This window comes from Rhea pennata, chromosome 1, assembly GCF_028389875.1.
Source record: "Rhea pennata isolate bPtePen1 chromosome 1, bPtePen1.pri, whole genome shotgun sequence".
NCBI lineage: Eukaryota > Metazoa > Chordata > Aves > Rheiformes > Rheidae > Rhea > Rhea pennata.
Window position 1 is genome coordinate 79,187,368 of NC_084663.1, and position 21,775 is coordinate 79,209,142.

General features: G+C 42.5%; 2 protein-coding genes across 4 annotated transcripts in view; one reads left to right on the forward strand and one right to left on the reverse strand.

The window, feature by feature from the left end:
* Positions 1–3,050: 3,050 nt before the first annotated feature.
* MANSC1 (MANSC domain containing 1) lies at positions 3,051–9,387 on the reverse strand. Of its 2 annotated transcripts, none has more exons than XM_062592766.1 (3): positions 8,822–9,387; positions 7,782–7,835; positions 3,051–4,377 (listed from the first exon to the last, which is right to left on the reverse strand). In XM_062592766.1, the coding sequence occupies exons 1-3, from the start codon at positions 9,039–9,041 to the stop codon at positions 3,452–3,454; spliced, it is 1,200 nt and encodes a 399-aa protein (XP_062448750.1). In that variant the 5' UTR covers positions 9,042–9,387; the 3' UTR covers positions 3,051–3,451. The 2 variants fall into 2 exon arrangements, with proteins under 2 accessions (XP_062448750.1, XP_062448739.1); XM_062592755.1 differs by having other exon boundaries at positions 7,782–7,922.
* A 3,576-nt stretch (positions 9,388–12,963) lies between these two features.
* Positions 12,964–21,775, forward strand: part of BORCS5 (BLOC-1 related complex subunit 5) — a 73,980-nt gene continuing 65,168 nt past the window's right edge. For both annotated transcript variants that reach the window (XR_009960468.1, XM_062592855.1), the window contains exons 1-2: positions 12,964–13,057; positions 13,857–14,000. Coding sequence is in view for 1 of the 2 variants with exons in the window: in XM_062592855.1 (XP_062448839.1) it covers positions 13,000–13,057; positions 13,857–14,000 (202 nt within the window). In the remaining variant the exon portion in view is untranslated. The remainder of the gene's footprint in view (positions 13,058–13,856; positions 14,001–21,775) is intronic.

The window sequence follows — 21,775 nt, forward strand, 5'->3', positions numbered from 1 at the left end:
ACAGCATTTTTATGGTTTAGCCTTCAATATTCTGAAGAACTGCAGGGGTCTAGGAGAAAAAAGCAAGTCTAAAGTGTGAGAGTGAGTGAGTGTAAGCTTCCTAAAGACGAAGAAAACCATTCAACATACCCTAACAGTTCAGGAGACCTATCCATCAGGAGGCTGGTAAAACAGCTGTGAGTAGCAAGTATACTCTTCCAAGAGAAGTGCAAGACTTTTGAACAATGAGGGGCTGCTGCTATCCCATAACTATAGAGGTATACTATCTGCATGAGAGAAGGATTAATGCTGGGAAGCACCCAGCAGTGTAGTCAGGCCACTTTCAGGAATGTGATGGAGCATGAAGTCTAGCTCGTCTCTGTGAAGGGGTGCCATATGGTAAATGCTGAATGTTTTAATGGCACAATAAACTCCATGTTTGTATCAGCAAAGTGTGGGATGGAGGGCAAAATCCAAAATAGCACCTAAAGGTGTTACCAGATTCAAATCCACTCACGTGGTTTTGTAGGAGGAAGAAAAAGAAAACTGAGTTTTGAAACTGTCTTCCCATGTAATTCTTTTCTCTTTTCTTTTTTTCTTTTTCTTTTTTTTTTTTTTTTTTTTTTTTTTTTTGGGGGGGGGGGGGACTGGTTTGTTGGTTGATAATTTACTTGACAAGAATCCTGAGTATAAGGATTTCCTGGTTATACTAATTCTAATAAATGGCAGCACTTGTTGAAGAGAATATGAGATAGTGAGTTTGCTGCCCTTCAAGGTAGGGAGCTGTGTGCTTTTCCCTCACCTATCTCAAATAGAGCTGCAATTTAGTTTATTTCTTTATGATAGTTTGCCATGGTTATCCTAAAACGTGGGCTTTCTATTTGCCTTACTGTACAGCACCACAGAACAGTTTTGTTCATGACACTCTATATAACTTTGTATTTTACACATCTGCTGTTCACTCAGCATAATAGAACAACAACATGAAACAAGCAGCTACAGCATTTATTACACTCTTCAGTCATTAAAATCAAGGCTTAGAAAGAGCTGACCGAAATGCATGGCCTGTCACCATACCATGATGGTTGATGATCAAGTTACAAAATTTGGATTTTATTTTTAGATCAGAAATAAGACACTTTTATTTACTTTTAGAGTGGGAACATTATACCTTATTTTCTCCTTACTACAAACAGATTTTTTCCGTTCCTGAACTATCTGCAAAATTTTTTTGCTGCTTGTTCACTTCACAACAAGGAGTGTGGGGCACCTTCAAAACCAAAGGAGCAAGCAGTGGAAAACAGAAGCGTTCACAGAAATTTTACATAAGCAATGCTGAAAAGTGTAACATAAACTTGATGGATATTTTACAGTTGCTCCATCTCACTCCTTTACTCTTTCATACTGCAAGAGCATTATCCAGACAAATAAATAAGCTCCAAAGTGTATACACTTAATATCATTGTTTAAAGAAGAGTTATGGGAATTCTCTTTCTCCTACTTTATTAACTGAGAATGCCAATATGTGACTAGGAATACAACCTGATTTAACGTTATTAAAATACAGAAGATAATGCATTTAATGTTTTACTTTTTTCTACAGCGGTTCACTACCACTATGTGATAATAGTAAGTAGCTTAAAAAGTGGGCATATATAATCCTGCACCAAGAACAGGACAGCTTTCCTATAAAACATTTTCACAATGAAATAGCTCTTGATTAGAAAGTTAAAAACTGAGCTAGATAAAATATTTTTGAATTGACCTCCTCAAATTTCTCAATTCTATCTAATAAACTGTTGCTGCCCTCTAGCGTTCGAACGTAGTTTCTTAATTCCCCTGCAGAATGACCCAGACGAGTTACGTAACTCCCCATTTGCTCTTAATCCAACAACTGGATAGCACAGAATGGGTATTTCAATACACCTGCCTAGTATCTGCTTTTCTTTGCTCCAGCATAAAAAAGGATTAACATAAGAACATTTAAAATCATTGCGTTCACTCAAAAATTGTGAAAGGCCAAGCAGCTCAGCTTCCTTGCCAAATCAGTTGTGGTACACATGGAGCTAACTGCTGTATTCCTGGTATTCATGCTGCTAGATAGTTTTGCTGTTCAGGCTGGAGGGGAATGTTTCTAATTATATTAGCAAAATATATGCTGAATGTTGTGAATGACTGTGACATGTCTGCCAACCTTCTCTTGAATGTCTCTCTACTGTGCTGTACCATATCAATTAATACCATCTCTCCCTCCAAAAGATCTGTTACTACAGTAGAAATAAGTGAGAAGATTTCAGTGGTGGTTCCCAGCACCTCTCCTGGTGGCAATGGAGAAAGCTTCTCGCTAAGCTGTCTTTTTTCTTTTTTTTTTTTTTTCTTTTAAGAAAAGCAGTCAACTTCAGATCTGCGCCTACAGTTTTATAGTCCAGACAGGGCATAATACTTATCATTTTATTAACTCATTCCCCAAAATGTTTTTCCCCCTCCACAATGCCTGACTAGAGACTCATGAATATAGTTATTAAAAAAAAAAAAAAGAAAAGAAAAAGAAATTGAGGTTAAACAAAGTGCATTGAACTTGAGATATTTTTCTTTTGTCATTTTGTTCACTTTTAAGAGGTTATCCAGAATGGTTTTCATCTAGGCGTTGTCAGACTTAAGCAATGTAGAATACTAGCTGTTTTTGTATCTATAAAGCAGTTTGCATCCCACATACAGTAAAAATTCAACTTCTTGACATAAGGAACAATATCTTTTCTTTGATCTTTGAGTAATGGAATTTTCAGAGAATCTTCTGCATGAAGTTATTGTTGGAGCTCTCAGAAAACTTGCCTTGAGGTCATTTTTGGATCACTCCGGATTCCCCCTGCACTAAACTCGATAGATCTAAGAACCTCTTGGACATGAGTCCCTCTTCATATTTTGTAATAGCATTATTTCCTTGTATTTAAGAGGTACTCTTCCCTCTCTGTCCTCAGATTTGCCAATGATTATGCTGCCTGCCACACAGATACTTTGTCAGCTAGTCTTCTTTTTCTGCAAACCAGTTTAGACAGGGTAGGGGTGGGCAAAAAAGTGTGAATAATATGGAACTGGAAGTTGTGTGGTAAATATTACATGCTTAAACACACCCTCATTCATCTGTTCCAGAAGCAAGGAAACTCACAGCAGGTTTGACTGTTATCAGCCATACAAAGATGATTTTTCTCCTTAAAATAAAGAACTTCTTAGCTTACCTTGGATCTGAGTGTTTATTATTAAGATTTAGTAATACACTAATTGTTATATATTACAACTCAGTGTAGAAATAGGAGTTCTCTTCCCAGCCAAAACCATCTGCTGCTTTCCCATTTGAGGCCAAAACAGAATACATTCTCTTCTAAGATTTCAGCACCTACTGCTCGGTTTCAGAGCAGATCTCTCAGCAATAAACACCTTTGCTCCTAACTGAACATTTCCCTCTCCCTTCCCATCACACATCTGCATACGTTCCATTGATCAAATAATCCAGCCTTGTATAATGTCTCTTCTGAAGAGATTCATGGACTTTCTTCCCTGTCAGTGCCATAACTAATAACAAGAATATCACCCCAAAAAGTAACGCTGCTACAAGACTGCTTTTTTCTCCTATCTGAACAACATCCTCCCACCTCAGACGGCCCTCCAGCAAGTAGCTTTTTGAATCAGATGGTTCATAACCCTGATGGTTATTTTGGAAAGGCACAGGGGACTCATTACTAGACCTGGAGAAATCTGAAGAAGAGAGGAGGTTGGTGTCATTGGAGGAGACAGCTGCTGGCACCCAAGGGGTGGCTGACCTTCTCCACCTTGGCTCAGTGCTGTCATTTGTGGTCACCCATTTGGTTGTAGCGGTAGAAGCAGAAGTTTTAGGGCTGGAAAGAGGAATGTGAGTAGCAGAAACACTGGCAGTTGGGCTGCCAGGTTCAGCTCTAGGTAGAAAGGTCACTGTGCTGGTGGTAAGGGCACCAAGTTCAGCAGCAGTTGGCTGAGAGCTGGTGACACTCTTTGGCAGAGGAGCAGCGGTGGTACTGCTGAGTTCAGAGACACCAGACTGAGTTGTGAGGAGTAAAGCAGAGGGTTTTCCAGTTAGAACTGTGAAAGACACCTTTGTTGGCGGCAGGTTTTCTACTTTCTGTCGTGGGGTGGAGTCTAAGCTCTCAGTATGTTTTGCCCCTCCTATTTCAGGCGAAGCTGTATGAAATTCACTACTGTCTACATGCTTGGCCATGTGGTTCAGGAGTGCAGCTGCTGGATGAAAGTCAGATTGTTGCAAATCAGTGGTATGATTCAGATTGTTCATTGGACTGCGAGAAATAAAGGCTTCAACATCCAAAGAGTGTACATTTTTGATGGATGTATGCTCCAGAGCATGGGTGTCTAGAAACACAAAGGAAATACCGGTATTTAATTATTCAATCTATTTTTGACTACCACAGGCTTACTCTGATCATTTTTATTTTTTTGTAAAAGAAGTATAAAAGGAGTCCAGAAAGTAATGGCTGATAAATCTGAGGCATCAAGATCATCCTTTATTTTAAAGATGCAGAGCGACTTTTAAATTCTGTCTGTGTCACAAGACCTCTCAACTTCAAACCTGGGAACAACAGACCCTGACTGCAACTTTGTACGTAATTCACCTGGGCAGAACCGTCACCCAGATTTGGTCAAGTTTTGTGCAATATGCATATATTGCATGCATGTATTTATTCAGAGGTGATAAGCAAAGTGAGTAGGCTCATTGCCTTCAATCCATTTTCAGTATCTATCAATAAAGAAGTAGATATTATCAACCTCACTTTCATTCGTGAGACTTACATATTTCCACCAAGGTAATTGACTCTCTTAAGTTTCAGGATCATCTGGAATAAGTATGTAATAGTACTTTACTCCACTTCCATGCATGTGACTGTGTCATTCTGATATTTTATTACACAGACAAGATGTCCCTAAGACATCTATTTACAGACATATTGAATGTTTTCCATACAGCAAAGTGTTTTCCCTACATGTTGCATGAAATTGCCACTGAAATAATTCAGGAACTTTAATATCCTGCTTGGAGAATGCAAGCAAATAATGCACAAGTTCCAAAATGCCTGGTAAAGCCAGTGAATTCCATTTTTCTGGTATTGTGGTAAAATATGCTTTTCAAATATAAATCCAGCCATAGCCCAAAAGTTTGTGGAAAGGCTGGGTAACTGACACAGACCTTTACTCTTATTGTCCAGCTGCCACAGAGACATGCTCTGAGCAGTTCTGACTCTCACTCTTCTCTTTTATAGAAACAAAGAGGCTAGTTTACTCCAGTGGAATTGAAATAACAAAAAGTCTATGATATTTTCACGGTCACTTCTTTTTCAGCTAGGAACTCATTCAAATTTATTTATTTCTGTTTTATTATACATATAGAGAAGCCTATCCAGCTGCTGTTCTAATGTTTCCAAGCTTTCCGACTCTAATAGAAACTGAAGTGCGAAAAAAAATGCAATGCTTTAAACAAAAGCACAGCAACTTACCTTGAACCACAGACACCAATTTTTATCATAATCTTCCAGCCAAGTACCAGCTTGTTAGCAAAGAAAAATCCTAAATAGACTTCTACCACAAGGGCTGACTTATAGAAAAGCCACATTCTGATTTTAGGAAATGACTTGAAATAACAAAATCCTCAGGCACTACCTAATCAGAAACCATATGGCAAAGCAGCCGAACTCTGGGCTGCTCCTGCGGTGCTGCACACATTTCCGCACCAACGAGGAAGTGGCTGGTCAGTGCCACCCAGCTGGCCCTCAGCTCGTTGCTCATTCCTTGTTCCCAGGGTGCTCCCATGGACTCTTTTCTCCAACAGAAGCCACACATTTCAATAGAAAAATTGTGTAGTCTGACAAAGCGAGACTGGGGCTCAGTATCCCTATCTGCAAGACAGGCATAACAATGCTTGGAAGCTACAAGCCCCATATGAGAGTTGAGCATTGTTGCTACTCTGCAGCACTTAATTAATGTGACTGCCTGCATTAACTAACTCTACTCCACATTTTCAGCATGAAGCGTGGACTGTATGGTATCTGTTGTCTCCCTGTTAGATTATAAACTACCAAATGTGCTTGCTCAGAACTGCCACGTGCGAGGCAGAGCTGTGGTACTAGAGCAGCTCTGCTTATTGGCGGGAAAGAGCAAGGCACTATACAAGCCACCTTTTAAAAAGATATAAAAACCATAATAGCCCTGCTGAAGCCTCTGGTTTTCCTGCTGATAATAAACACTTTCTGAGCATGCTTTGATGGAATCTGCCAGTCTTGCCTGGGTGACAAAATGGGGTGGAAAAACCAAGCTCCACAAAAGTACACAGACAACAGAAACCAGAAATGCTCTTCCTCTTCCAGCAAGAGCTCTTTGCTACCAGAACCAGGAAATGCTTTATTTCACAAGTCATAGGTTGTTTCCATTAGTTAACAGGCTGCCACAATAGTTAAAAACAAAATGTTGCTACCGTACGTCTTCAGTATTTTAAGTTGCTTTCTTTGTTACCAATAGTTTTATTCCTCACTTTAAATTTGGGTTTCAGTGTAACCATACGCATATTCTCATTTGGAAAAACAAACATGGAAAGTGTTGTCAGTACTGACACTACACGGTAGCTACTTTGAAAGCTTATTATATGAATATAATGTAAATAAGTTAGCATAATCTTTCTATAATTCAGTGATCACAGAAGCCAAAAAAATGCATAATGAAAAACAGACAGCATAGGCAATCAAGTTTTTAACTGAGCCATTACAGCATTTGCAGGACAAAAGCATAATCACATTTCTTGTTTCCTTGTTTGCATTCACTGTATTCATCCGGGGGAGAAAGGGCTGGAGAAAAGAGAGGGTGCAATAACAATCTTACAGACACACAACCCACTCATTGCACACTGCTCTTGCCCCATTCCTGTGTGAATGTGTCTGCACAAAATTATTTGGTAACATTATGTGAATAATCTTTCTGTATACCCTTACGGTTGCTCTGTGCATAGTTCCTTTTGGAAAAGTGTGCTTTTTAGTAGAAGTTCAGCCCCTGGAAACACTAAATTTCTGCTCTCTCAAGCAGCCACTCTAAAACCTCCTTATGAAACCTTGGCAGGACAGTCTAATTCTCAGTTTCTTATCTGAGGAGTTCAAACAAGCCTGGTGCCAGCCGATGTCAGCCAACAAGTAAAACAAACTGCCACAGCACAGATAGTAAGAAATTTCAGAGTGTGCAGCCCACAGGCCATAAAGCTTTGAGTTTAGTTTCTTTGCGTTTGTGCTTCAGGTTCCCTAACTGGAAACAGAAAGTAATTACTACACCATACTATTACCATAGCCAATTACTCACTAACATCACAGTGATGCTCTGAGGCTTACCTAACATTTGCTCAGTATTTCTCCTTGTACATGCATCATCATCATCAGTGTAGTGTGAACTCCATGAATATGCAGATAGCTACAAGATTATCATGTTCCTGTTCCTTTCAGCAAGGAGAAAACTATGAGAAGTTGTGAATCTAATGCATGGGAATTTCATAATGATGAGGATGTTGTTACGCCAGCTGGGAAGCCGAGCCTGTGTAGATGCTCCCTACACACTCTCCTGTCCATTGCTCTTAAGGCAAAAGAAAAGCATTTCCCAATTTTTAGAGTGCTTCTTTTAAAATCTTTTGCTAAAAATTCAACCCCCAGACATCTACTTGAAACTGAAAGGAGTACAAGTGCAAAAAGCATCTAGTGTAGGGATCCATGGCTTTTCCTATGATTTACCTCTAGTTATCTTGTAGCTCACAAGTCCTATAGCCGGTTTTGTTGGACAGGCCTCTGTGCTAGGGCAATAAAACAGGTAGCAGTTAGGATGTGTGCTTGTCCTTCGAGCATCGAAAATCATCAAGTTACACTTTTTGTCTCCTGCAAAAGATGATATATACGTATTTCAGCAGCAATAACTTTTGTAGCATCTTGATAATGAGTTGTACTTTGTTAATTTAAAATTTTCCTAGTGTGAGTAAGAGGAAAGCAGCTCACGCATCACACTCCTACAGGAAAAGCAGCACAGGGACTGCAAAACAATGGCCCAAAGGCAAGATACGAAGGGTCACCCCTTCCTCTTCCTGTGCAAATAGACTCAGAGAAAGAATGTGATGAGTCTAAGCCCTCATTCGCCCCACATCCAAGGGCTATCTGCAGACACTACCACAATGGCACCACTCTATGTAGTATTTTCTGGCTTACAAACTCTCATTAACAGGAAAACCTCCTCATTATTACTTTCGTGAAGGGGAATTAGTTATTCACTTCTCCCATCACATCTCAGGAGTCTCCTGGCTTGTACCTGCTTTCTGGGTCATCCTTAACAGTCGTTTTTATTTGCTGCTGTACTTAACACTGCTGTAAGGGCTTGATGAAAAACAGCAAGCACAGAGAAGGGTAAACACTCCCGTTTCTGGCTGAAATTAAATGCAGCACAACATGACGGTTACTTCATGGTGTGTCTGCTAATTATGGTTTATACCTCTTGGAGGGTGGGGGTCTGAGAGGTTTTAGCCCTTAAAACTGCTCCTCTGATTCTTTACTGCAATGAACATTCAGGACTCTGACATTAAGATCTAATATCACTGGCTAATATGTTAAGCAAAACAGGAGCACGATCACAAACAGTTAATATTCCTGGTAACAGATAAATTAATGTTTCAGTGCCAAATACACAGAAGTGCCTTGCCCCTTCCCCTGGAGAAGCTGCACAAGCTGAGACAAATTACAAGTGTTCCACAAGCAGTAACAGAAAAAATCAAAGAGGAAAACCTTACCTGATAGTTTTTCTCCCAAGCAGCAAGCACTTATGCAAGCTTCTGGAGTTGAAGCATAAACTGGTTCTGTACCCTTGACGCCTTTGGAGAGAGCTAAGTTTATGTTGATGATGGTATTTTCCATTTTCTTTACCAAACACTCCTGGCTTTGGAACGGTGCTGCTATCAGAGAGGCAATTACTAATAGATAAGTTGGATACCAGCTTCTCATTGGAGACATGGTGGCCGCGGCTGGGAGCTTGCAGGTGTTGGGCTGGTGACGGGGCCTGGGAGAGGTGGGGGGCAACAAAGCTCGGAGGCGCTCTATACGGAGCAGCTACCAGGCTTTCCTCAGCTGAAAACTGGATTTTGAAGTGAGCTTCCTGTAACTTTCCGCATAGGTCTTTTCCCCCCTCTTACCTCTGGAGAAGTTACGGAGCAGAGGGTGCACAGAGACGCATTTCGGGTGGCTTTTCGTCTCCCTGAAGGCCTCTCTGAGCCTTGCAGCGAAGAAGCGGCGGACAGCGCGGCGCAGCCGCCGCCGCGCACCTGCCACAACTCCCGCCGCCGCGTCCGGGATGCAGCCCTGTCTCCGGCCCTGCGTCCGGGAGGCGGCCCCAGGAGGCGGCCCCTGCGTTGCCCAGTCGGGGGCGGGGGGGGGCCGCCACAGCGCCCGCAGCAGCAGCAGTGGATTTCCGCGGGGCTGGGCAGCGGTGGCGGCCCCGGGGCAGACGGGGGCTGTGCGGGGGCTTGCAGCTGATTCGTGCGGGGTGCCTGGCTTATTGTCCGCAGAGGGTGCGCCTGGGCAAAAAAAAAAAAAAAAAAAAAAAAAAAAAAAAAAAAAAGCTTCTGCTAAAACTATTCATGTTTATGTTTTTTGTGGTTTTGTGTGTGTTTTTTGTTGTTGTTGTTGTTTTTTACTTAAACCTGTACATCTTCTCCAACTTACATCCTTACTTGTGGAGGCTATAACAAAAGCAATCAGTATGCATATCCTGCACGCTGTGAGCACAACACTGCATGGTACATGTTCTGTGTGTACATGTAGATGCACATATTTGAATGTATGTGTAACATTGACTTTGCTACCTGAGTGAGCCTGTTCAAATCATCACAAAGTTAAGCACATGGTGTTTGCTGAATGGGAGTCGTAAGTATGTGCCTCTGCTGGGAGTTTGAACTGACATTGTAGACATGCTTTTCTGAACTGCCTTAGTTCAATTGTTTGCTTCAGTAATGCTTTATACTTGGAAATTTTCCATTCCTATGTTTATTTTTTATTAATTTATTTTTAGGAAGGTGTTTAGGAATAGAAGCAGCCCAGAGAGTATGGAGTGTGAGGAATGAGAGGACTGTTAAACATATTCCTTCTTGTTCAGGTATCTCGTACTCCATGGTAGTTTGAACAAGTCACTCTCTGTGTTATACGCAACTATGTTCTGATCACCTTGATAGTGTCAAGGTCATGGGCTTAATCTAGCACAGCTTGCAGAGCACCAGCGGTTTGTAGGAGTTGCCTGTAAGCGAAAGGAGTTTTCCTTTTAGGGGTGGTCCACTGCAAGATGACATGCCAAAGGGAAGATTATTTTACATATTGTAGCTTTATAATGGTTAGAGTAGAATAAAATAGGGACTCTGGTCCTGTCTCTTGCAGAGACCTGTTATGTAAGTTAGGGAAAGGCACATAAACCTCTGGGCTGTGGAGGTTTCCTGGATGTCAAGTAATATTTCTTGCCTCTCAGAGGCATGTCAGAGATCCTCTGCAGGAATGAGTGTAGCCCTGGTGGTCCTGCTTCATGCTGACCTGCCACCTGCTGTGCCTTGTCCCAGGTGACAGGTCTGTGCCATGGGATGGATGGCTTCTTGATTCTTCGTGCCCCATCAGTCCCCATCTCCTTTGTTGAGGCAGCTGAGAGCTGGCTTTTATAAGGACGTGTGTGCTGTAAGAGCTAGGTTGAAGCCACCATTTAATTGCACATAAAATGGACAATTTTAACTGTTTCCTAATGCTTTATTGTGAATCCAACATTCTTGCTGTTTCTGTGAAGTTTTCAGCTGCTGGTAATATATGAGCACATGAGGATCTCAGCTTTATTTATTTATATATTTATTTTTGTGAAAATATGTGTTTCTATTTCTTAGAACTGCAGAGGAATGATTTTGGTAGCAATGTTTTCCTTTTCTGGTAAACTTAGTAAATTGATAATTATTTTCTCCATTAAAAAGAAAAAAAAGTAAAAGTAAAAGTATACACTTTAAAAAGTCACACATTAACCATATCACACAATGCATGAACCATGGGAATGAATGTTAAAAGCAAGCACAAATATTGCCTGGGCTGTGCATTAGACAGGACCCTTGCCATCTCCTGAGTTGGAAGAAACTCAAAAAAAGGCCCTTACGTTGCTTGAGCCTTGGTAATACTGAGTTAGATTTATATGTTCTCATGTAGATATATATATACAACTGTATACTCTGTGTAGTTTCAAGTACAGAAACTTAGTAGCAGGACACCACAAAGGACTTGTTTTATGGCCATATTAGAGGCAAAATAGATAATTCATTTACACAACTGACACAATATACCTTTATTTTAATAGTTTTTTCAATGATAAAACTCCATGTGACACACACATACACTAACTGATAGGTATATTGAAAACTTTTCCAGGGGTGGTGACATACACAAAGTCATACTTTTACAACCATAAATGAAAGACTTCAGAGAGGAGCAAAGTGCATGTTACAAGTTATTATCTAGAGGTGGAAGTGAAGTTAGCTGAAGTTAATGTGCTGATACAATGGAGCTAATTTTAAAATTTGTCTGAGCTTGATGGATGATGTCAAATGACAATTTTGACAAGCACTAGTCAGGTTCTGATCATCACAAATCTTCATCTGTATGCACTGCAAGTCATTCCTGAAAAGCTGCTGACACTACTCATAGGTGTGATCTAAATCACGTGTGTGAATATTTGCAGATATAGAGTGCAAGATTGTAAACTGAATTAGGCCAACAATAATTTATTTTTCAAAAAAAAAAAATATTGCTTTGAAACTATTTAAGATTGCTTTTCAACAGGAATTACGCAGCTGCTCAGGCAGTTGAAAGAAAGATCTAGCATTATTAGGGTACAAAGCTATATGAAACAGTTTACTACTGTACAGAGTGGTGTTGGACTGGGGTTTTCTCCCGGTAGCCCTCATCTAAGTCACCATTCTCACAAGACAGAAGGATCATTTTTTTTTTGTTAAATTAAATCCCAGCAGGAAGCTGTAAACGCAGCCAAGAGAGATAATGCTTAGTTCAATGCAGAGCTTGCAAAAATGCACTGCTTTTTATCTACAGAAAAAGTTTTTTTTCAAGAGTTATGAATTGAAGATTCATGAGGGAACAAAGTCAGGGACAACCATTTGGCTTCACAACTGATTTGATTGCCAGTTACAAAAGCAGTAAATTTGAAGCCTGAAAGTACGTTTACTTCTCCTTTTACTGCTTTTTTGTTGTTGTTGTTGTCTTTGATTTCTTAACCTAAGTCTCTGGTGAGCTTTTGGTCTGGGTAGCTGTTATCTCATTCCTGTCACTGTGGTAAACACAGAGGGCTGTTTCCTGCGTGTTATTAGCCGCTTATTTATCTAGCGCAGATAAAGGAACTTCAGTTTTCAAAAGGCGGTGCTACATGCCGGTGCATAAGCGAAAATAAATAAAATAAAATAAAATAAAATAAAATAAAATAAAATAAAATAAAATAATAAAAAAAAACCCTGTTCCCGAAATAGTATGAAACTCTGTCGATTTTACATTTTTATTAGGGATATGGGCTCTAACATTTGGGGCTCTTCCTCACTTTGCGCTAAATCATGCGGGCAAAAAAAGCCTGACATCCATAGTTAATTAATATAATTAAACGACGAGATCACGCCCAGTTCATCCCCGCCGCCGGAGACCGAGACCACCCCGTTAATGGCAGCCCCACCCTATTTTAAGGAAAACGCGCCCATTTAAGGAAAGCCACGCCTCTTTAAGGGAATCACCGCCTGCAGTGGGCGGGAGTGGACTTCGAGGTGACCCGGGCGCAGACGTTGCTGTTCCCGGAAGTGCTTGTGGCCGCGGGCAACGGCGGGGAGGAGCGGGGGGTGCCTGTGCGGTAGGGGCGGGGCAGCTGCTGAGAGCGGCGCGGAGGGCGGCGGTGGCGGCCATGGGAGCCGAGCAGAGTGCAGAGGCCGAGGGACGCCCCGGCGAGCCAGGTGCCACAGGTCGGTGGCGGCCGCGGTACCGGGGCCAGCGGGGCGGGAGTGGGACCACCTGGGGGCTCTGGGAAGGGGAGGCCAGTTCTGAGGCAGCAGAGATGAGAGGGATTCCTATCTGCTGCGTCTCTGCGTGTTTGTGACCTGTGGCAAAAATGCGTTTGGGGTAAGGGAGGAGGCCTGGTAGGCAAGTAGATGCAAATCAGAGCACTGTCAGGCTTCATATTTTTAGCTGTGGTGCCTGCTAGCTGGGTACAGACGGCAGGGTGTAGGAGTGCTAAACTTTGTGTGTGGATATGTAAAAATAATAATGAGGATGTCAGCAGTATAGGAGTGTCTCTTCTGTGAACAGTAACAAGAAAACATACAGTGGTGAAATGAGTGTCCCCGAATATATTTGCAATTAAACTGATGAACTGAGGCTTTCCTGGAAAAGTATCTAAGGATATAAAAGTGGGATGCTGACAAATAGGGTTGTGTGCTTTTTGCCTTCTACCCTCTTTGTTAAAACAGGGCCACGTTAGGTTGTCCCTACAGTGAGGAGAAAGCAATGTGCGTATAATCAGCTGTCTTGTAAGTGATTAAAAAAAAAAAAAAAAAAGAAAGAAAAAAAAAAAGAAAAAGTGTTTCTGAACATAATACATTACCAGAGAGAGGAGAAGAAAGGAAGAACACCTCAGAGATGCTCTTATACTTCAGGATACCTTTGCTGTGTTAAATGTGGTTATATTCTATTTGGGACAAATTCTGATGGAATCCACATCTTATGAATTTAATTTTTGGTTGTTTTTCTCTCATATTCTTGCAGCATCTCCCTCACCAGCCAAGCAACGAGCAAAAATGGATGACATTGTGGTAGTAGCCCCAGGAACACAATCATCCCGTAATGTGAGCAATGATCCAGATGTCATAAAACTGCAGGAGATCCCAACTTTCCAGCCTCTTTTGAAAGGTAAATGATTATTTTTCTTAGTTTTAAAGGCCCATTTTTCTGTCTGAGGGAGCTTTTGCTGTGTGTATTCTGAGCTTCCAACTGAAGTTCCTTTGTCTGTCCATCTTTTTGCTCTTTCTGCGTCTATTTTAAACCTTACTACTTTTTGTTTTTATGTAACGATGCCTGGCCTTCTAAATGGTGGGTGTACTAGTCCAGAGGTGTGCTGGCAATGTTCTTGGAGGTAGGACCATTTACAGTGGGGCTGGATCAGCCCCAGGCATGCCAGTTTGCACTGTGCCACTGGTGTGAAAGGCTGTTGATGAGATGTGCCATGTTACATCCGAATGTATAACAGAGACGCTCACCAAAACCTCTGTGTGTTACTACCTCAGTCATGGCTGTGTATATGCATGATTTCAGTTAAGCTTCAAATCAAGATATATTGTTATAGTTTCCAACTTGCAACAGTTTCTATCCTTGTTTTGGATAAGGCTTAAGTGGGGGAGTGTCCTCAACCCTGGTGTTAACAGTCTCTCTTCCTTTCAGTGGACCTCTTAAATTCTCACTGGCGGTCTCTCGCTTTCTCTTTCTCTCTCTTTCTTTTTCTTTCTTTCTTTTCCTCTCTGTTTTTATTCTTTATTCCCTGTTCCATCTGTTGTCCCTCCTATTCTGTTCCAAGTGGTGAAGCTTTAAGTCACAGTTGTCTAGCCTGTAGCATACCGAAATCAATCATGCACACTGTGGCCTGGCTGTCACACTCTTTTTTCTGTAGGCTGTGTAGCTTCATCCTTGTTTAAAAATCTCTTGGTGCAGATGATGTCTGGAACAGCCTGCAGGAGCTGCTTTGATGGCAGCAGCACGCTCCTGGCCTCCTCCTCTCACTGGAGTAGCGTGGATCTGCATACGTGTGTGCATATGCTATGTAGTGGGCACTCAGTGAGCCAATATTTTCTGAAGGTTTTAGGCCTACTGAACAGGTGTTCATTGGCTGTACCACTTGCTCATGTCTTACAAACGTGCTGTTCCAGTGAGGAGAAGGAGCTGGGATGTTTAACTCTCCCCTGCTGCTAGAAGAAATTATGTGGGCTTATGCAGCCAAGGTTGGGCACTACTGATTGGGGTGTCACTGATCCATGCGTGGCTGCTGGACTTTCCTTGTCTATATCATTAGGCATGGTGTAACCTCTCTTTTTAGACAGAGATGCTTTTCTCTCTCTCTCTCTGTGTGTGTGTGTGTGCATGTCTGTTTGTTTGTTTGTTTACTGCTGTGCATATTGCATGAAGACCCTGGAATGTAAGTAAAATTGTAGGCAGTATGAGAGACTACTTGTCCAAATAACTGGCATTTTATTGGGTATGGCCAGACAGAGTTTTAGAGCCTTGCAGCACTGAGAGTGTGATCTCCAAGAGATGGAGCTGAAAGAGTATGGGGGGTGGGAAGAACTGAGTAGGAGAAAGGATAAATTTGGATATATTCGAGGCTAGTACCATTGTCTCCCTTGACAGAGGAATGTATGTGTTGCTTGTAGAGATTGTTGCAACATTGCAGTCTGAAAAGAAAGATAGAAAAAATACCCAGTTTGTTTGATTTATTCCAGATGCTACTTCTACCATATTTAAGTCTTCTGTAAAACCTGTGAGGTTTGTATGATGTTCATGTCAGCAGTGGGCAAAACTTGCTTTTGCCAGAATTTGAATGTGCAAGGCAGAGAACAGAATCAGGATCTCACCAGTGGTAGTTAGGAGTGTAAATACTACAAAGCAAATCTAAAGAAAATGAGGGAGTTCCTGCTCCTAATAAAGTCTTGATCATTATCAGTGCAAAGTGCTAAAGTGGAAGCATCTGCGCTTCTGTGGATCTAGGCCCACTTTCAGTTGTTAGGAGGATGCAGTGCTAGTTACATATGCCATGGCAGAGAGGCAATTCCTAGCACCATAGCTAAGAAGCTCTATCAGAACTGGAGTCAACTGAGTTCTGGGAGGATTTGTTATCTTGGACTGTATGCCTGTGAGAACTGGAGGGGATTAAGATGACAATGAGGGAGTAAAAATAGGAAAGAGCAGTGGTGCTGGTGAATGGAAGAGGAAGCAACCCTGAATAGGAGCACAGCAGAGAGAGGAGGCAGTGTTCCCAGATTAGGCATTAGATGGCATCTGAGAGACCAAATTTAAAAATCTCATTAACAGCTGGCACTGAGATTGTTGTGTATGTGCAAGACTGATGACAAAGAGTTTCAGCTCCACCCAGCCTCTAATCGTGGTAAGCCAAATCCGTGTTGTACAAGAGCTACGGAAGTCTTGGGAAGTAGTGGCAGTGTTCCTGCATGGGTGGTTGAGAAGCAAGGATACAGGGCTTGGGACGGGAAGTGAGGAAGAAGAGGGTAGCAGCAGACTTGAGGCTAAGATAGAAAAGGTTGGGGAGCACTGACTTAGATCGTGAATCCACGCCTTTTACTCCTAAATATACATGTGTTAAGTTGTTTGTGGGGAAGTCCTCTTGGTCACTAAGTTGTTTTTGCTGGTCTTATTTCTGACCTGAAGCTGTGTAACAATGTATGGATAATAGAAAGCTTCTTTTCTGCTTCTGTCACTTGCCCTAGTAAGAGAGCTTCTTCATTACAAGTCTCTTGGGATGTGATGACATCTGGTGCCTGCTGAAGCGTATTGCATTCTTAACTGCATTGACTATGTGAGCTGCTTCCTCTGTCTCAAATACTTTACCCTTGCTTGCTCACAAGACTTTGATACATAATGTTCACTACAGAAAGCAGTATGATTACAGAGTGTGTTGAGCCTTGAGAGGCTCCAAATCTGCCACAGTCCTGCTTAAGAAGTTGTCCAATTCTAGAGAAGTTTTGGACTGATCTCTTCTCTATATTCTTCAAATGAAAGATCCTGTCCCCAGAATGGATAGAGAAGGATACTAGAGTATTTTTTTTTTTAGGGGTTAATCCTAAAAATTTGTGTTTCATTGTCTACTGACTTGAAGAGCTCAAGTCATATGGAGTTCAAATTTCTTCTTGGCTAAGCAAAGCCAAGACAATTTATTTTATTTTTGAGTCTTCAGAAGAAGCCTAATGGTTGTTAAATTGGTATGGCATATAACCATGAAGGGACTACATGATTTCAAAAGCCAAAGCACTCCACTCTCCTAGCCATTTTGAGTTGAGCTTTCTGTGATCAGTGAAGCTGGAAGTCTTTATTGTTGTACACTGTTTTTTTTTTTTTTTTTTCTTCTTTTTTTTTTTTTTTTTTAAAGGCCAGAGTCATGTCTGCTATATCTTTCATGTTAGGTTTTTCTTGACTCCTGTAACAAAAACTGCACATCAGAAGTATGGCTATGGTTGTGTATGGTCCTTCTGAGTGATATTTGCCTTCTCTAAACTTTTGGTGACTGATCGTGCATAATAAGTAGTGTTTGAGAGGTCCAAGTTTAGGCATCTGTTGATTCCAGTGTCTGAACTTGTCAAACATCTCTGTTCTGTGGGGTAAGTTCTTACGGACGCTTTGTTTTAGAAGCAAATTTGCTCCAACTTATGGCTAGGGTTTTGAACTAGTAAAAAGTGTTCAGGGTTAAGAAGCAAAGGAAATGGAGGTCACTGCCATACTGCAGAAACTAGGTGAGCAATGCAAGCATATGCATTGCTGTGCCTCTGCCCATGTCCCCTTAGGATTTTGGGATTAGCTTACTCACCTGAAAACCAAGATGGCAGCTTTCAAGTTGTATTCTATTTGGTACTAATTCAAATTCTGTGTAATAGATAGGAAAAAAGGGGTTATGTGTGTTTCACAGACCAGGTCTCTACACTGTGCAAAAATGACTGTCAGCTGCTTCTTGTATTTGGTGCATACTGTACAGTAGTTCATTGAATGTCCAGTTAGAGCAAAGAAATAGTGCTGAATATGTGACCATGTTCTGAGGCTGTGTTTCAATGTTGCATCAAAGGCAATTTACCTGTGAGCTACTGTCATAAAGGGTAATCCAATTTTCTGTGCTCAGCTGCATGCTTCTGCTGCTTCACTCATGTCAATGTTGGTTCTTGTCTGCACCCAAGATGAGCTGTTTCAGGAAACTAAACCAACTCAATATTCTGTGTGGGGTGTGTGTGTGTTTGTGTGTGTGAAATTTCAGCTTGGATTTTTGCAGGCTCAATTCCCTGAATTACAGGATCATAGGAACAAACAGGTGACAGTGCCACCCAAAGGAGGACAAAGAAATGGCCATCCATCTGTTGGATGTGAGTAATTGATTAAAAAAAAATGGCTAAGGAGGCTCTGTGTTTATTATCTGAGAATACATGAAAATGAAGACCTTCAAAGAGCAACAGTTTCCCTGGCCCTGAGGATGAGGTTGCGTGAGATGGTTCTAGCAGCTTGATGTTGTTGCTGTTGCCTTCTAGTTACCTATACTTTTGATTACATGGATGTGCCCCTTCTATTGTTCTGGCTTTGGCACATTTTAGGCTCTTTGGGCTCTCCAGTTTGCTAACCTAGCAGAAATCTTTTCTTATTCCATGGTTAGTTTCATGACAGGCTGGTGATTAGAGATGGTTGGCAGGAGAGATCAGTGAGTGCACAACTGTGCACAATAACTGGCAGGAGTGGAGAGGGAGGAGATGCTCAGAGCACAAGATCCCCTTTTCAGTAGGAGCCTGTTAAATCATCTCAAGTTGTCTCTAGTAACCTCACTACATGTTGATACTATGTTAGCAATGACATTGAAAGAATTAAATATTGTCTGTTCTTTCTGTGGCAAGTAATAATATCATACAGAGGATTTTAACATGTGGACTGTGAAGTAGCTGCTTAGTTTTGGTAAGATGTGATTATTCTCTTCCCTGGATGTGTCTGGATTGTATGTCCAAAGTGGTAGTTCCTCAACACAGCTCTTCAGTGTGGGTCTGGATTTAGCTGGAGAGGTAGGTCGAGGGGGCCTTCTATATTAACATCATAGATCTGCTTAATTTCCTTTTGGTAGTATTTGGGGTTTGGTAGTGTTTTGGCAGACTATTCCCTCCTCTGCTGCTGGTACTCTATTGGGGAAAATATTTCCTCCAGGTTTAGGGAGGCACATTCATATGGAGATGGTAACTTAGAGGAACAAGCCCAGACTTATAATAAGAAAAGTGGAATCTATTTTGTGCGTCTGGCAGACACCCTGTGGCTCTCTGGGTGATGATGCGGGGAGGACTGTGATGCTCTTGTAGATGGATGTTTTTGCACCTTTCAAAAAACACATTTGTAACTGAAATGCCCTCTTCGGTAGTGCAAGACAAGCTGATGGTAACCAACCCCCTGTAAATATCGACAGTTCTTTTGTGCTGCTCTCTTCCTTGCCCCTCCCCTCTCATTTGGAGAATTGAACCTACAGTTGTTCTGAGTGCAGTTGTCAGTGTGAAGGTTGCTTCCATTGAAAGCATTGGTGGTACTGAGGTTATGAGGATGCCTCATAAATGCCACGAGGCTTGTGATTATGTAGAGATAAATCAGCAGTCCCCTTCTTGTGTTCTACACTATAGAATCATAGAATCAGTAAGGTTGGAAGGGACCTCTGCAGATGATCCAGTCCAACCTCCCTGCTCAGCAGGGTCACCTAGAGCATGTTAGGGTTGCATCCAGATGGGCTTTGACCCTCTCCAGAGAGGGAGACTCCACAACCTCTCTGGGCAACCTCTTCCAATGCTCTGTCACTCTCACAGTGAAGAAACTCCTCCTCATATTCAGGCAGAACTTCCTGTGGTTCAGTTTGTGCCCATTGCCTCTTGTCCTGTCACACGGGACAACTGAAAATGGGAGTTTGTCCCCATCCCCTTGACACCCTCCCTTCAGGTACTTGTACACATTGATAAGATCCCCCCTCAGTCTTCTCTTCCCCAGGCTAAGCAGACTCAGCTTTCGCAGCCTTTCCTCCTAGGGCAGATGCTCCATCCCTCTGATCATCTTTGTAGCCCTATGCTGGACTCTCTCCAGTGGCTCCATGTCTCTCTTGTACTGGGGAGCCCAGAACTGGATGCAGTACTCGAGATGAGGCCTCACTAGGGCTGAGTAGAGGTGCAGGATCACCTCCCTGGACCTGCTGGCAGCACTCTTCCTAATGCACCCAAGAATAGTATTGGCCTTCCTGGCCACAAGGGCACATTGCTGGCTCATGGTCAACCTGTCATCCACCAGCACTCCCAGGTCTTTCTCTGCAGAGCTGCTCTCCAGCAGGTCAGCCCCCATGTACTGGTGCCTAGGGTTATTCTTCCCTAGGTGCAGGAGCCTGCACTTGCCTTGTTGAACCTCATGAGGTTCCTCTCCACCCAACTCTCCAGGTCTCTCTGTATGGCAGCACAGCCCTCTGGGGTATCAGCCGCTCCTCCCAGCTTGGTATCATCAGCAAACTTGCTGAGGAGACACTCTGTCCCTTCATTCAGGTCATTGATGACAAAGTTGGGCAGGATGGGAGCCAGTACTGAGCCCTGGGGAACTCCACTAGCCACAGGCCTCCAGCTAGACTCCACGCCACTGATGACAACCCTCTGCCTTTCAGCCAGTCCTCAATCTCCCTCACTGTCAACTCATCTAACCCACACTTCTGAGCTTATCCAGGAGGGTGTTATGGGAGACAGTGTCAAAAGCCTTGCTGAAGTCAAGGTACACAACGTCCACTGCTCTCCCCTCATCTACCCAGCCTGTCATTCCATCATAGAAGGCTATCAGATTGGTTAAGCAGGATTTCCCCTTGGAGAATTCATGCTGACTACTCCTGATCACCTTTTTTTCCTCCATATGCCTGGAGATGATACCCAGAATGAGCTGTTCCATCACGTTTCCAGGGATGGAGGTGAGGCTGACTGGCCTATAGTTGCCTGGGTCCTCCTCCTTGCCCTTCTTGAAGACTGGAGTGACATTGGCTTTCTTCCAGTCCTCAGGCACCTCTCCAGTTCTCCAGGACATTTCAAAGACGATAGAGAGCGGCCTGGCAACAGCATCCGCCAGCTCCCTCAGTACCCGTGGGTGCATCCCATCTGGGCCCATGGATTTGTGGATGTCTAGCCTGCCCAGAAGATCTCTAATCCTTTCCTCTTCAACCAAAGGAAACTCTTCCCTTTTCCAGACTTTCTCCCATACATCCAGGCTGCAGGATTCTTGAGGGCTGCCCTTAGCAGTGAAGACTGAAGCAAAGAAGGCATTCAGTAATTCTGCCTTCTCTGTAGTCCTTGTCACCAGGGCCCCTGCCCCATTCAGTAGCAGGCCCGCATTTTCCCTAGTCCTCCTCTTGCTGCTAATATATTTGAAGAAGCCTGTGGGGGAATAATGTCTGTGTTGGGGGGGGAATGTTGATTCATCATTTTTGTGCTAGATATTTAACTGTTGAAGCTGTTGTTGATCCCAGCTTAGCCTATTGAGCAGTGTGTTACAGTCTTGTACCTGTTTTTTGTCTACTTGCTGGCAGTTTTAGGCTGGCTCTCTGTAAACTCCATTGAGAGTAGGGATCATTTCTCTGTGTGAGGCAATGTGCTGATATGTAGCTTGTAGCTGTCGCTCATGAGCAGTTTAGGTATGGGTCCTGTGCTGAAATTGCCGATTGCATTTGCCATCGTACAATGGCAAATGTCTTCTGTCACAGGAATTCCTGAGCCACAGCACTAAGAAGGAAGCAAACCATCAAGGGATGCTGAGGCTGTTATTTCAGGCTTGCATGCATTCCCAGACTATCATATAGTGAAGAAATAGCACCTCTGCAGACCTTTGAATTTACCCTTCTTCAAATTATTCGTGGTGCACATAATTTCTTTATCTGTCAAACA